This window comes from Mus pahari, chromosome 21 (genome assembly GCF_900095145.1).
Source record: "Mus pahari chromosome 21, PAHARI_EIJ_v1.1, whole genome shotgun sequence".
Lineage (NCBI taxonomy): Eukaryota > Metazoa > Chordata > Mammalia > Rodentia > Muridae > Mus > Mus pahari.
The window spans coordinates 42,004,889-42,019,845 of NC_034610.1; the positions used below are offsets into that span (position 1 = coordinate 42,004,889).

Below are 14,957 nucleotides of genomic sequence, written 5' to 3' on the forward strand. Positions count from 1 at the left end.
CCCAGTCCAAGCTGTCTACTGCTGTGTGTGCCTCCTGCCCCTTTCGTCTCTGTTCTTAAGCCTTCAGATTGGCTCCCCATGGCTCCCTTGGTCCAGGGTGACCAAGCATAGGCACCCAGTCAACAACCCAGCTCTGTTCTCTGTCGGCCTCCCCTCCCCTCCCTCCCCTCCTTGCTTCAACAGAACAGATGAGGTTCACATGGAAACTAGAAGTCACTTAGAAGCCAAAAGAACTCATGGCACTTGAAATGAATTCCTCCTCTTGGCTGGCATTTTCCACAGATGGCAAGTAGGGTAATTTCATGCCTGATTAGAGGAGGGGTTTGTTTCATAGTATATCCTGCCATGTTTAACAATTTTTATTACATGGAAAACTGCATTGAGTCCCTTCCACTTTAAGGATGCTGGTATATATTGATACAGAAAAAGCAAAAGGCTTCTAAATGTATCCACCCTACCCCATTGACTCTTGGTAACAAAATAAATGCCTTTAAATTCATGGGCATTGACTCAGGAAGATGGTTGTACAACTTTCCCTAATAATATGTTTTGATGCCTCTCAGTTTTTATAGATAACGTTATTTTTTAAATTATTCCTGAAATAATACATTTTTTTTTCCCTAGCATTGTTAGTAGTGATTGGCAAGTGACCCAAAAGGGGCAAGACTTAATATAAAAGGGGCAATCAGTCACGAGCTGGATACAGACCCATCCTGGCGTCATTATCCAGCCAACTGACCTTTGGGCTTCAGCCACACAAGTAAAGGGCAAGGGGGCGCGAGGGAGGCAGCTGCGACACAGCCTTGTATCAAAGCCGTGCATTTCATTCTGCGAGGCCTCAGACTCCCGCTGAACGTATAATTTCAGAGAGCTTGTTTATCTGTTTTCCTGGTGCGTGAAGCACAGCCGCAGCAGAATGGTAGGGATCAGTATTCACACACACACACACACACACACACACACACCACACACACACACACACAGAGGATGATGGCGGCAGACCTTGCAGTGTGGCAGCCTGCTGCTGGCAGGGTACATGGGAAGACCCAGCGCAGTAAGGAGCAGAATCAAATCTGTTCAGCCGGTCTGTCTAAAAGGTCTTAGAGGGGTATGTGCTTGCCACGGGGAGCGGGAGAGGGGGGAGTTGGGGGAGGGGATGGTTACACAATAACATTTTGCAATGCTGAAGATTGTGACTGAAGTTACTTGAGAAAGCCAATGATACTTTGAAGGTTCCCTACTTGTCAATAGCTATATTATGAAGATTACCACACTGCGTACGTGTGAGGTGTGAGGTGCCCAGTGCCCACGGCTCTGGGTAATAGTCCATTGATTAAGCTGTGTGTTCTTTGAAGTTGCTAAATGAATGAGTGTGGTAGCTCGGAGGCAGCCCACTTAGGCTCTTCTACGATAGCTGGAACCCACCTGGAACATGAAGAAAGCTGTGACCTCCAGGGCGAACAAGAACCATTGTATTTGCTGTTGGCCAATAGCAACTTTGATCCAATTGTAAAATTAATGTTTGTGATTTTCTTTGTATTAGCAAATATTCAACCACCTAGGCCAGTGATTCTCAACCTTCCTAATGCCACGACCCTTTAATACATTTCCTCGTGTTGTGGTGACCTCCAACCATAAAATGACTTCATTGCTGCTTTCTAACTGTTACTTCACTACTGTTAGGAATCATAACGTAAATATCTCATATGCAGCATATCTGATGTGTGACCCCAAAGAGGTCAAGACCCACAGATTGAAAACCACTGACCTAGGCTATAGATGAGGCAGTGCATGGAGGATTGGTTACTCAATTCCGTTTTGTGCATTGTAGGGACAGTTTCTAGAAATCCAGTTTGGGGGCTGGAGAGATGGCTCAGCGGGTAAGAGCACTGACTGCTCTTCCAGAGGTCCTGAGTTCAAATCTCAGCAACCATGTGGTGGCTTACAACCATCTGTAATGGGATCTGATGCCCTCTTCTGGTCTGTCTGAAGACAGCTACAGTGTACTCACATAAAATAAATATTAAAAAAAAAAAAAGAGTGAAATCCAGTTTGTTAGTGTGCCTACATTTAGGGTAAAATTGTTTTTGGCAAATAACTTCAGCTGTCTGTATAAATATAAACAACTTTAAGGGACAGTCTTAAATCTTGGCTCTGATAAGCCAGTTATTTCTCTTGGTTACTCATAGTGAGTTTTCTCCTTGCCCCTCCATTAGGCTCTGCCAGATGTGTGCAAGGCTGGGGCCATGTGAGGAGTATATTTTGGGTACTGGACTGGGTGCACTGAGACTGTGCACACACGCCAAGAGGCCTGTTGAAGAGGATTCAGCTGTCTCAGGTGTATCAGGGGACAGCAAGGGATTCATTATGAAGCTTAGATACCTTTAAATTATAAATGTGAATTACAGTGCAGCTATCACTAAGGTGTGGATAGCAAGCTAGAGAGAATTGTGCACATTGTTTGGGGCTCATGCATTCTTAGAGGGCAGAAGCAAGTATTGGGAATAGTCCCGCAGAAGGGGGACAACTGTCTTGCTAAGCAGAAGGCTCGTTCACACTTTTCTGAGTTGCTCTTAAAAATTCCTCATTTTTATATTTTTATTTCTCTTTACTTCTTGTTTTCTTGAGGCTGGATGTCACATACCCCAGGCTGGCTGCTCTACATATAGTAGAAGATGGTCCTCTGCCTTTTCCTCTTCAGCATCAGGAGAATGGGTGTGCACCACAGGGCCTGACAGCTTTATCATCTACAGAGATGTAATAATGGTCAGTGTAGACACATCATTGAAAATTAAGAGCACACCCAGTAGACGAGAACTTCAGACCCAGTGCTGTCTGCTTCCCTTCCCTGACCACATATGGGGTATGCGTGGGCTTGAGTTTCTCTGTCTGTAACCTGAGGGATTTAGGCATCATGGTCTCTTGAGAACCCTTTAGCTTTTCTGACCTCATCAGTGCCAAGGACTGTTTTCTCAGTTGGCTCTTCGGTCCCAGTGTCTTCTTGTGTAGCATGAGAGTCTACCGTCTTGGGGACACTTTGCTCTGGATCTTCTTCAGCGAACGCCCCAGCCCTGGCATGAACCCTTTCTTTCACTCTCCGAGAGTCGGAGGAGTAGACTTGTGACACAAAGCTTGTCTTTAGAACAACTGTTTGTTTTCTGGAACAGGGTTTCCCTGTGTAGCTAGCTCTGGCTCTCCTGGAACTCACCTTGTAGCCCAGGCTGGCCTTGATCTAGGAGTTCCTCCTGCCTCTACCTCCTGTGTGCTGGGCTCAAAGGCATTGGCCTCTGACCTGCTGCTTTCAGAACCTTTAATCAGTTTATTTTGCACTAAACTTGTTAAGAGTTTATATGACTGATTCTTTGCTTGCTGCCTGCCTTACTGAGTTTCACTCTCTGGGGCCAGGGGATGCTGCTATTTGGGACTAGGGCACCCCAAGAAACTAGGGGAGTGCCACACCCCAATGCATTGCAAGGTTGGGTTTCTAGGTTCTTTGCTTTAATCAGCAGCTGATTGCTTTAGCGTCGCGATTGTGTTGTTGTTGTCCCCTCCCCTTCCACACCTCTCCCCCCCCCCCCCCAAGATAGGATTTTCTCTGACTGGGTGGCCTTTGAAAGGCAGAGAAAGACTGTCTCCTGGGGCCCCGCCTGATGGGGTGTGCTTGGCCCCATATTCTGCCTGCCGGCTGCAGAAGGGAAAGCAGGAACAGGTGCACACATGGCTGCCTTTCACCTTTGCTGAAAGCAGGAAGTGGAGTGGAACTGCTTACCTGAGCCTTGACCGCCGCGTTCTTTAACCCGTGTCCCTCCACCCCCGGAATGTGGGACTAGAAACCGCATTAAAAAGCGCTTCTGGTGATCCAGTAGTAAGCAATCAAAATCTTTTTGTGATCTGCAGAGAGATGTCTACGTTCTGCACAGGCTTGCTTTTCCATTGCTTTGCAGGAGTTCAGAAGTTTGAGCTACCACTGAAGTATGGTCTGTGGAGGGGCGGGGCTCTCTGTCTCCAATGAGGTGCCTTCAGTGTCGGGCAAGCCTATCATCTTTCGCAGGAGTGCTTACTCTGTAATCCAAGCGATAGCCATGCAGCCTGTTTTATTGTTTGTGGAGTCCTGCGGCTAGGAGCGCTTCCCAGACTGGAAGGAGGGCAAGTGGGCGGTTTATGATTCTGCCCTGGGCCGGGACGACAGAGCCGAACCCTTTGATTTCTCCTGAGTAACCTGTGTGGGTGAACTTTAAACTAGGGGCCTGGTTGACGCTGGATCTTTTTCTGCAGGGTGAGGAATTAGCTCCAGAAGCCTGGCTGTCTGCCTTCAGAAGGAAAGATGCCCTGGAGAGGCGTAGGGTTACGTTTAGGGATGCTAGCCATACAGCCAAGAGTCGGGGTACCTTGGCTCTTCTACGCAAAGTCTTGGCAAGTGTGTCTGAAATGACTGTACTGTTTCTTTTTCTAAAGCTTGTACTTCTATTTATTTTTATTATTTTTATTTTTGCCTGTGGACCTCCCACCAGAAATTGGTGCTACAATGTGGCTAGAGTAAACCATTTTTTTAAAAAAATATGTTTAATTCTTCATTTTCCTTTTAATCGGGCACACAGAAGCACAAAGCCTGCCCGACTCTCAGCGTCAAGTGGGAAGGGGCAGGGCCCCTTTCAAGGATCCGGGCCAATTCTAAAAAGCCAGCATTTTGTTTGTTGGGCTGCCCTTTGTCTCTAGAGGATTTTGATGTGAATGAAGATGAAAAAGGAAGGCTCCTCAGGTCCCTTCGGAATCAAGGCAAGCCCAGGCTCCCTCTCACGTGCTGTGAGTTGGATAAATTTCTCCTCCCTGTCCAGGCAGACAAAGAGGCTGTTTCGCAGTGATGGAGAGCTGTCCGTTTGTGGGCACCAGGTGGAAGCGGATGATGAGAACTGGATATACAGGACCCAGCCCAGAAAAGGTGACTTGATTTTATTCTTAATGTAAACATCTTTTTAAAACTTTGCTCTAGAGAATTCTTTGTTCCTGCCAGTGCTTTCCTGTCATGTCCTCTTCTGCTCCATCAGGAGTTCCTTATTTGTTTTGTTGTTGTTGTTGTTGTTTTGTGCTGGAACTAAGCACCATTCATTTGTTTACACGTCTAAAATCAAACCGGCTTTGCCAGGATCCAGCCTGAGACTGTGTAGCCTTCCGAGGAGGTTCAATAGCTGTTGTTTGCTGCAGGTGTTCTCGCTCCCTTCTTCCCCAGTCCATGCTCGCCTGGGACTTGTCGGTCAGAAGGTATCACTCCAGATGGAATCACCTGGTCTGGGCCAAGGCATGAGCTCTTTCCTGTAAGTGATCTGAAACAGCTTGAGGGTTTGTGGGTGGTCTTTCTGCAGCGTTCTTCTGAGAAGATGAATGAGTTCGGTGAGCGTGTGACTTAGATAGGTCTTGAGTGTGACACGGAGGAAAATGGACACAAGGGGGTTTACCTTGGCCAAAAGAGTTTTGGATTTCTGTCAAGTTCCTTGTCAGACCAGCGCTGGGGTCCGTTCTCAGGATTAGCATGTTGGACCCCCTGGAAGGTGAGGAAATCAATAGTCCTGCCGGAGGGTATGGGTACATCCGAGGATTTTATAACACTCCCTATTTTCCATATAGAATTTCTGACATCTGCCTGTTAGGATGTCTGTTGTAGGGACGGAACCGTTTAGCTCTGAAATGGTTTCTTCATTGGATGTTGTCCAGAGTTCAGCAGGGAAGCACTCCTGTGTGTTACAAAGGAGCCTGGACCAGACACTGCCAGGACTGTGTGTGACTTGTTTACTGGGTTCTCCCTTTGCCAAGAGAAACCTTGCTAGAACATCTCAGGGACCTATTCTTCCCTCTCTTTTGGGAACCCAAACTGCAGAAATGTGAGAATTAACTAACCTGCATGCTCTGGGTACACGGTTAGTCTGTGCACTCTGAGAATTAAAACCCAGCTTTTACAAGGACAATGGATGTTAACTTGATTGTGTTTGTCTATTGAACTGGCAGAGGAAGGGCTGGTTAATATTTTTTGAAGATGCCAATTATTTATTGTATCAAGGAGTTGGTTGGTTACCAGTGGTCTACCCATGTTGAGCTTCGAAACCCGGCTTTGAGTTCACACTGTATAGTTGCCAGCATGAAAATAGGCATTTGCTTTCTGGATGAAGCTGGGTAGTTCACATCGGCAAACTACTTTTCTAAATCAGGAATGAGCTGTGGTTTTGGTAATGTTTGAAACAGACCAGTCTGTAGGGTGGATACCATGGTGCTGTGGTTACAAGGGGGTACACTTTTGACTCCCGTTAGCCTTTGCTTCTCAGAACTTACTTTGCTTCAAACCGACTGCTCTCAGGTTTCTGTTGAAGAGTGTCTACGTGTGACCATGTGGCTTTCTCTAGGACTCTCACTGGAGTGAGACTGAATTTGTATGCCTTAGGTTTAGTTGGAAAGTGAAGCAAGTAGTGTATACTTGACTTGTAGAAAATAAAGAAGTCATTGTGGAGGGCAAGGGCAAGTTCTAAAGGAAGGCAGGGCTTGTTTATTTACAATACGTGTCTTTTATCCCTTCATGTAATAGGGCACTGGAGCCTCCTGTATCTAAATGGGGGCTTACTACAGCGTGTACATTTATAGGTTCTTAGAAATAATTGCCCCAGAGTAAATATTATCATTTTGACATATGGAGTTAGGGGAAATCCGTAAAAAGCTGCCTGTACATTACAAATCACAGAATTGTATTGTTTCCATGTTTAGCTTACAGAAGACAAGTTGGCTCTCATCCTTGACAGACTGACTGTCTTAGGGGCATGTTCTAACAGTTGGTCTTCATTCATCATAAGCCTTTCCTCTGGAGAAATGTAGACGTGACATTTGTTTATTCTAGTAGATCAAAAGAGGAACCATCTTTAAGGAAAATCACCCAAGGTTTGGGTTTTTATTCTGATGAATAGCAAAGAAGTTGAATCAGTAATACTCCAATCAGCAGCCACTGCGGCGGGTGACCATTAAGATAGGGTCACAGATTAAAAAAGCACCTAACACTTACTGGTATGATGGGAGTGTAAAGTGACTTCCATCCCTAACTCCCAGAAGAGGAATAGACTTTTGATTGGTAGATGTTTTTGAAAAGCTGTTGTCCTTTCTTCCTCCCTCTGTACCTTCAGCCCTGACAGATGGAGGTGGGCCAGTGATCACTGGGAAAGTCAACCTTGCTTGTGCCTGGTAGGGAGTGGGGAGCCTGGCTCTGCAGGTACTTCTTTATGCTAGTTCCCAGCTGCTTCAAGGATAGACTGTAACTGTTGCCCATTGTTACCAAGTAACACTTCTTAAGATGCATAGCCAACTCATTGGATCCTTGGTGGATAGGAAGTTGAATAACACATCCATTCATCTTGCAAAGTAGAAGGCCCTTTTACTTGTATCTCTAGGCTAGTCAGTAACCTTCACAATACAAGTTTTTACATGGTTACTTTGAGGGGTGGTATTTATTTACTTGAGACAGAGTGTCTCTACATAGCCCTTAAAGTCCTGGAACTCATTATGTAGACCACCATGGCCTCGAACTCACAGAGATCTGCCTTTGCCTCCTGAGTGTTAGGATTAAAGACATGTGTCACCGTGCCTGGCTTTGCGCAGTTACTTCTGAAGATACATATCACTGCAAGCAAAAAGCCATGGCCTTTGACTTTGTTACTTACACTCCAGAAACTAAGATAAAATAATAGCTTAAGATTTTTTGGAAGACTCTATTTGCGAGATTAGAAGTGACCAGTAGGTATCTTTCTACCACATGACCTTCAAAAAGTTGCCTGAAGTGTGGCTGAAGGAAGGGCTCAGAGGTTAAGAATCCCTACTGCTCTTGCAGAGAACCTGAATTCCATTCCCATGACCTAGGTCAGGTGGCTCACAGATGCCTGTAACCACAGCTCCAGGGGATCTGACCCTGGCCTGGGACTCTAGGGCTTTCTGAACTCAAATGAATATCTCTCATTTCCATATATATATATATATATATATATATATATATATATATATATATGAATGAAAAAAGAGAAGCTACAGAAGATTCATATAAATAAGTTCAAAGCAATCACCACTAAGTAGTTAGTCTTATTTTGTCACAGTACCCATGGATTGCAAAAGTCTCTGGTCCTGACATTTGTGCTTGGGGGAGTAAGAGCGAGCGGTTAGCACAGACGTTGGTTCTTTTGTTCTTGCTGGGATGTGACCCACTTCAGCATACCAGGCTTCAACTTCATCATAAAAACCAGAATGTGAAAGCTGGGGTCAGTGAATCAGGAAGAGTATCATTAGACGACGCCTGAGTGAGAGAAAGTGAGACTGTAGCTGCACAGCAGGCTTCCGGTAGCCTGGATGGGAAGGCTCATGGGAGGAGCCTTGCTTACTGCCTTCTGGGTGGAGGACATGAAGATGCATAGGGTCCCCCCACCCCCACCCCCGCACTGCAGCCTTGGGGTCACTGCTTCCACGAAAAAGCACCAAAGGCGACCGAGGGGCGGTTAAAAACACGAACTGTGGGAAGGTACAACGTGACTAGCTTAGAGAAGGCCCGGGAAAGGAACTTTGTCTGAGGTAACCTTTTCATGTTTTCTGTGGTCTTCTCACTGGAAGCATGGGATTAACCAGTGTTCTGTGAGTGGTTCTTCACCAGAACCATGGTCGGCTCTCAGGGAAGATAATGACCTGTCTTCACCCTGTGCTTCCCTTTCCTGCTCACTGAAAGAAGTTCAAATGAGGTGAGATAGTGGCAAGGGTGTCCTCTCATTGCCCAGGGCTGGTTTTGTTTCACCCCAGCTCTCCCTTGGATGGGGGAAGCGTGATTGATGACTCTAGAACTGACAGGTCTACAAACAGGGAGGTTAACTGACATGCAAAGCCTTGGTTTGTTGTTGTTGTTGTTGTTTTTGTTTTTGTTTGTTTGTTTGTTTGTTTTTCAAGACAGGGTTTCTCTGTGTAGCCCTGGCTATCCTGGAACTCACTTTGTTAGACCAGGCTGGCCTCGAACTCAGAAATCCGCCTGCCTCTGCCTCCCAAGTGCTGGGATTAAAGGCGTGCGCCACCATGCCCGACACAAAGCCTTGTTTTAAACAACATTTTTTTTTTTATTATTATTCTCTCCATGTAGATTTTACCGTCATCTGAACTTGGTAACATTATCCAATCTGACCTGTCTGTATTTCAGTGCTTGTAATTTCAAATATGGGATTACAGATACAGCTTCTTGTAGACTCTATCCTAGGAATGAGGCACTGGATTCAATCCCTAGCACCGCTTGCCCTACGCCCCCCCCCTTTCCCACCTCCCATCCCTCCCTCCTAGCCCCCCCCAAAAAAACCCCAGAGGGCAGCCTTTGTAGGCACCAGAGATAATAAACAATATACTAGATAATAAGTTTTTGCATGTAGGAGCTATATGTAAATTGCGTGTAGGAGCTATATGTAAATTGCGTGTAGGAGCTATGTTTTCATTTATCCCAGTATGCCTCCTTGTAAGAGAATAGCACAATGCAGGCCCACTGCGCACAGTTGGGTTACTAATGATCAGATATCATAATGGGGCAAAACCATTTACCAAGACCTAGTGCAGCAAGTTCAAATTCTTGTTTTCATATTAGCAATTGGGTTCTATTATTTCTAAAAGTAAAGCACCTTTAAAATTATGAGTCTCAGGAACAGCACTGACATTAAGAAAGGCTAAGAGACGTTGGTAAGTATTGATAAAGTAACATTCCAATTTGGCGCTTCAAACTAAACAAGCTTTCTTTATCCTGAGGGTTACTCTATCAGGAAAGTGGTTAAATGGATTTCATCTTAACCAATGCACTAAGACCAGTGCTCTCAGTGTGTACCAGCTTGTTTTCCTTCTTAAATTCCTGTGGAAGTTGACATTCTGTGAAAGAGGCCGAGAGTGCCGCGTAATATTTTATTGGTTCCGCCGAAACCACCCTTTATTGACCTTGGATTGTCTCTCTTTCCTTCTAGGATGACAGTCTCAGTTGCCTCTGTACCTTGTTTGGTTGTAAAAATGACCCCTTTTTTGGTAATTCAGTTGTGGAGTTTTTATTGAAATGATGTTTGATCCAATATCCTCCCTTTTTAACTTGAAAAAGTTTGTGGCTAGTTTGAAGATCATACACTCCTTAAGTGGCTTGAGGCGTCTTACTAGTGAGGAAGGGCTCCCTGCGAGGGCCTCAGCTTGCAAGTTGAGTCGGTTTTGCTTCTTTCCATTGTTGAAAAACTAGATGATGAAAGATTCTTAGAACTGTATTTTGTTTTGTTTATTTATTTATTGATTCCCATTATGTAGCCCTACTTGGCTTGGAACTTGCTATGTAGACCAAACTGGCCTTGAATTCACAGAGATTCACCTCCCTCCCAAGTGCTGGCATTAAATGTGTACACTCCAAACCCAACTTTTGATTATTTATTTATTTATAATTTTGAGAGGGCGATGCATTTTCAAGTATTCGGTATTGTTGCTGTAATTTTAAGGGTTTTCTTAAACTGTGATATTCTCCATCAAGTTAAAGGTTTGGTGTCGATCCTTTTTGTTTTGTATTTTTGAGACAGGGTCTCACTCTGTGGCCCCAGCAGGGCTGGAATGCACTGTGTAGATCAGGCTAGACAGCGGCTCTTCTCCGGGCTTCTCTCCTCATTGGTTTTCTCCATTCTTCTCCCATTTTTAAGTCATCCTGTAGTCTACCCTTCTTCCAGCGTGATCTTTCTAAGATGCGTTTACTCAGGTTAGACTTCGGGGCTCACCACTGTCTACAGAAGGAGGCTCCATCCCTTGACACAGCACGAGGTTATGTGCTCTGACCTGCCGGTGCCTTAAGTCTTACATTGTGGGGTGTGTGTGTGTGTGTGTGTGTGTGTGTGTGTGTGTGTGTGTGTACACGTACTGCTCTGTCACAGATCCAGGAGTCATACTGCATTCCTTCCTCTTCCTGTTCCCAGAAGGCTGCAGGTACCTCCTGTGCCTGTTGATTTCCTGTACAACCTTCCAAATTCATGGTTAGAGGCTGATCATGATCTCTCCCTTCTCTGTTACTTCTCTGCCTTCCTCATCCCCGGCAATGGCCCGTTTCATACTTGATTGCTTTAGTCCGACTCTTGAACTTGACAGCCAAGTCTTTTTAGGACAGAAACTTATCTCTCCCCCCCACCAAGGCTGGGTGCTTAGTAAACTACAGCGGACTAGGGGAACAGGACCTATTTGGAGTCTTTGACGGTGCTGTCTGCACAGGCCAGGCGACTGCATGCTTGTGAATTTGGCTAAAGAACCAGTAGGATAGAGCAGCTCTGTGCTTGGCGTCTGAACTCAGGGTGTAGCAGAAGACAAGATTCACTCTGTGGGGACATCATATTGGTGGCCGCTGGCTGTTGCTGCTCTTAGGGTGAGCCTTCATGAGGCGCGCTGGAGAGATAATCTGATTATTTTGACTGTTGAGTAAAGTTTAGGGAGCGGCGCTGAGTTACCACAAGAGAGTGATGGCCGTCCGCTAAGGAGAGGCTGTGGTGCCGTGTTATATGGACTTCTCTCAACCACTTCCCTTGCTTTCACCGTGAAGGCCGGGGCGATTCTAAGACAGCATCCGTGATCCTGAGCAGATGCGAGTCTCTACTTGGAACCCCTCAGTAGGTTTCTTTCTCAGACACTTCAGTGGCCATGTCCTCCCCTCCCAGGGTACTACGCTTCTTGTGGCGGCACGTAGCCTCTGCTTTCCTAGAGCAGCTTCGGACCTGCCTCTTCTCTGTCACCTCTGCAGTCTTCAGTCAGCAGTCGACTCAGTGACTGTATGTTAGATTGTCACAATGGCCTCTATTCCTGACCTTTGTATCACCCACCCCCTCCCCCCTCCAAAACATTCACCGCCATCTAATATGTTATACACCTTATGTTCAATGTTATCTATCTCCTCCAAGTAGAATTTCAACCTCCCAATCAGGAGAGATGTGTGCCAGCTTGCTAAGCAACGTTTTCCCCAGCCTGATATATTTTGAGTGAAGGAGTGGAGTATGATGTTGGTGTCTATTCAGAATAGCAACATTTTGTTGTTATTACCTGCTAATTCTGTGATTTACGATGAATGTTATACTGTCTATTCATGATCCCTGGCAGATAAGAGTATTTTGAATGAAAATGTGTATTACCTTAGAGCAGTGGCTCTCAGCCTTCCTAATGCTTCAACCCTTTAATACAGTTCCTCATGTTATAGTGACCCCGACCATGAAATTATTATGTTGACACTTTCTAACTGTAATTTCGCCATTATTCGGAATTGTAATCTAAACATCTGATATGCAGGCTATCTGACATATGACCCTGTAACAGGGTGATTTGAACTCCCTGTTGCATCCTGAAGGTCCGAGGATCCCTGCCTTAGAGACTGGATGTGGCTGGGTGTATGGTACTGGCTGTTGGGTTGTAATCTCTTCACTATCAACAGCTAAGTGAGTCAGAACATACTTTTTCATTAAGGTAGCACGTAGTGCAAAGTTTCCATGTAGAAGCAAGTATCTTTGGAGCGGTTGTATAATCAGGTGTAAGCTATGCCTGAGTTTATGTAGTCCTCCTAAGAACCCATCCATTATTATTTTTGTCAGATTCTGAGATAATCAAAGGTTAACGTTGAAAGCAGTGTCTGAATCACCCAGCTCAACCCCAGTTATTAGCATTAGCTGGTATTTGGTGAATGTTTATCAGGGCTAAACACTGTTAATAACATATACATGAATTAACTTAATAGATATATGGTCTAGGTATCATAAATGGCCGATAAAAGTGGCAATTGATTTGATAATCGGGATAGGGTGAGGGCATTAGAATGGAACTGTTCATGCAATGTCTCTGTAATAAGACAGGAACCCTTGCATAATTTTTCAGACAGAGAAGTGACATTGGCAATCCCTTGGCCACTTTGGGGTCATGGACTCAGTACTTTCTGTTTTCGGGGGACACGCTTCCTATCTCTCCTGGATTTGCAGCTCTTTGAAGTCTCCTCTGTGCCTCACCCTTACTTTGTAAGTCAGTGCACAACACTTGGGGGCATGGTAGGCTAAATGGAGCAGAGCACAGAGGATTAGAACCAGACCATCTAGGGGCTGTAGTCATGAGAGGCGACAAAGCACTTATTGAAATTATTATACAGTCACACAAGGAAACCATTTATGGAACTACAGATTGCCTAGCTAGGCTGTCTTTATTAGGCGACCTCTTGGGTTTATAGCGACATGTTCCGGGAGTACTGACACCTGAGATTTTAAAAAAGTACTGTTAAATTTGTTTTAGCCGTATGAAAGGCAGGTGGCTGTTACCTTAGATTTTGACTCTTTCCAACTAACGGTGTCCTTGGTGGCGATCACTGCCTTAATGCATGGGACTGGGAAGTGTTTTAATAACCAACTCCCATATTGCTTATTGTGCATGCATATGCCTTGTGTGCGCCTGGAGATAGCGACGGCGTGATGTCTCTGATCAGACTTTGACATTCCACACCACGCATCTCTGTGCCATCAAATTCAGCGTTGTCAGGGCCATCCTGGTCATTTCATGGCTCTCTGAGTACTGACTAGTTATAATGGATATTAAGCCAATAGTTGTCTGGATATTGCTAAAACCCATTGCTCTTGCTTCATTATCCCACTTTCAGTGCTCAAACCTGACTGCCAAGTGGTGAGAGTGTCTTTCCAGTTAAGCAGTGAGATCCAGTTGAAAGCTGTCTTCCCCCGGTAGGAGTTTGTTAATTTGGTTTCCCAGTTGGCACTTCTTAGGTCAGCCGTTCCACTTCCAGAGTAATCCCTCAAGTTCCCGTGAACATTTTATCCCATCTTCCATGAATGCACGTAGTGGGGACTTGTGCTTTAAGAGTTTCTGTCGCTTACTAGATACAGTAATTCAGCTTTCTGAGAAAACCATACCAGTCGCAAGCCTCTTCCAGATCCAGTGTGGTCAGCTGGAGGGAGTGCCACATGTCTTGGGTTTTCCTTCGCAGTCACACAGTAGGTGCCATTCAACCTTGTCATTTTCCTGCTTTCTTCTGGAAAAAGACCACACTGAGAGCTATAATGAGTGGAGGATAACGGAAGATGGATGGTAATAAAGTAGAAGGAACAGGCTATAAGAGAGTGGAGATCGAGGGACCTCTTCGGCACTGTCTCCTCTGCTGGGGTTTTCTCCTGTAAAGGAGTGCCTATCTGTGATGACACGGTCAGATTTCCAGCTTGACAAGTTGTGTGTCTCAGGTGACTTGAGACACAGCTTGACATTTCTCTGTGTGGTTAAAAAGAATGTGAACGGAGGATAAGAGTTCAGCTGGTCACTCCTTAAAGAACTCTAGCTGTGGGAGAAAGCCAGCAAGGGTGAGTTCTGTGTCTTCTTGTCCTTCTTGGGGGACAGCTTAAAGCAACAACCCCCGGCGGTAGCTGAGGTTTCAGTAAACCGTATCCTTTGATTTTTGTCCTCTGTTCCCCCACCCCACCTCAGGCTTGCTGTCACCTTGTAACCAGACACTCATCAGCTCCGGCAGAAACTGGGTTTCCAGTGTTCCTGGGGTACATGTTGAGACAAGCTGAAAGTCTTCCAAGTTCCTTGCACGCAGGCTAGGGTCGCTTTAGTGTCGCTTGGTCGGAGATTCTTTTACAAAGCACTGTAACTACAGTCGGCAAGGTTACCATCGTGGCTGCGTGTGGCCGTGACTTGCTCTGGTTGCTTTGATCACCTTGCCTGTTGGGTTCTTACTTACATAATTTGTTTCCCTCAGCAAAAGAAAATGAGAGTGCTCTCATTTCCCCCTCTCATTTCTCATTATTATTTCTTCTTCTTCTTCTTCTTCTTCTTCTTCTTTTTCTTCTTCTTCTTCTTCTTCTTCTTCTTCTTCTTCTTCTTCTTCTTCTTCTTCTTCTTCTTCTTCTTCTTCTTCTTCTTCCTCCTCCTCCTCCTCC

The 14,957-nt window shown here is 45.3% G+C and overlaps 1 protein-coding gene across 2 annotated transcripts in view; it reads left to right on the forward strand.

Annotated features, from left to right (window-relative positions):
• Positions 1–4,096: 4,096 nt before the first annotated feature.
• The window catches only part of Nhsl1 (NHS like 1), a 138,567-nt gene continuing 127,706 nt past the window's right edge, over positions 4,097–14,957 (forward strand). For both annotated transcript variants that reach the window (XM_029532955.1, XM_021221247.1), the window contains exon 1: positions 4,097–4,939. In XM_029532955.1, the coding sequence (XP_029388815.1) occupies positions 4,732–4,939 (208 nt within the window). In that variant the 5' untranslated portion in view covers positions 4,097–4,731. The remainder of the gene's footprint in view (positions 4,940–14,957) is intronic.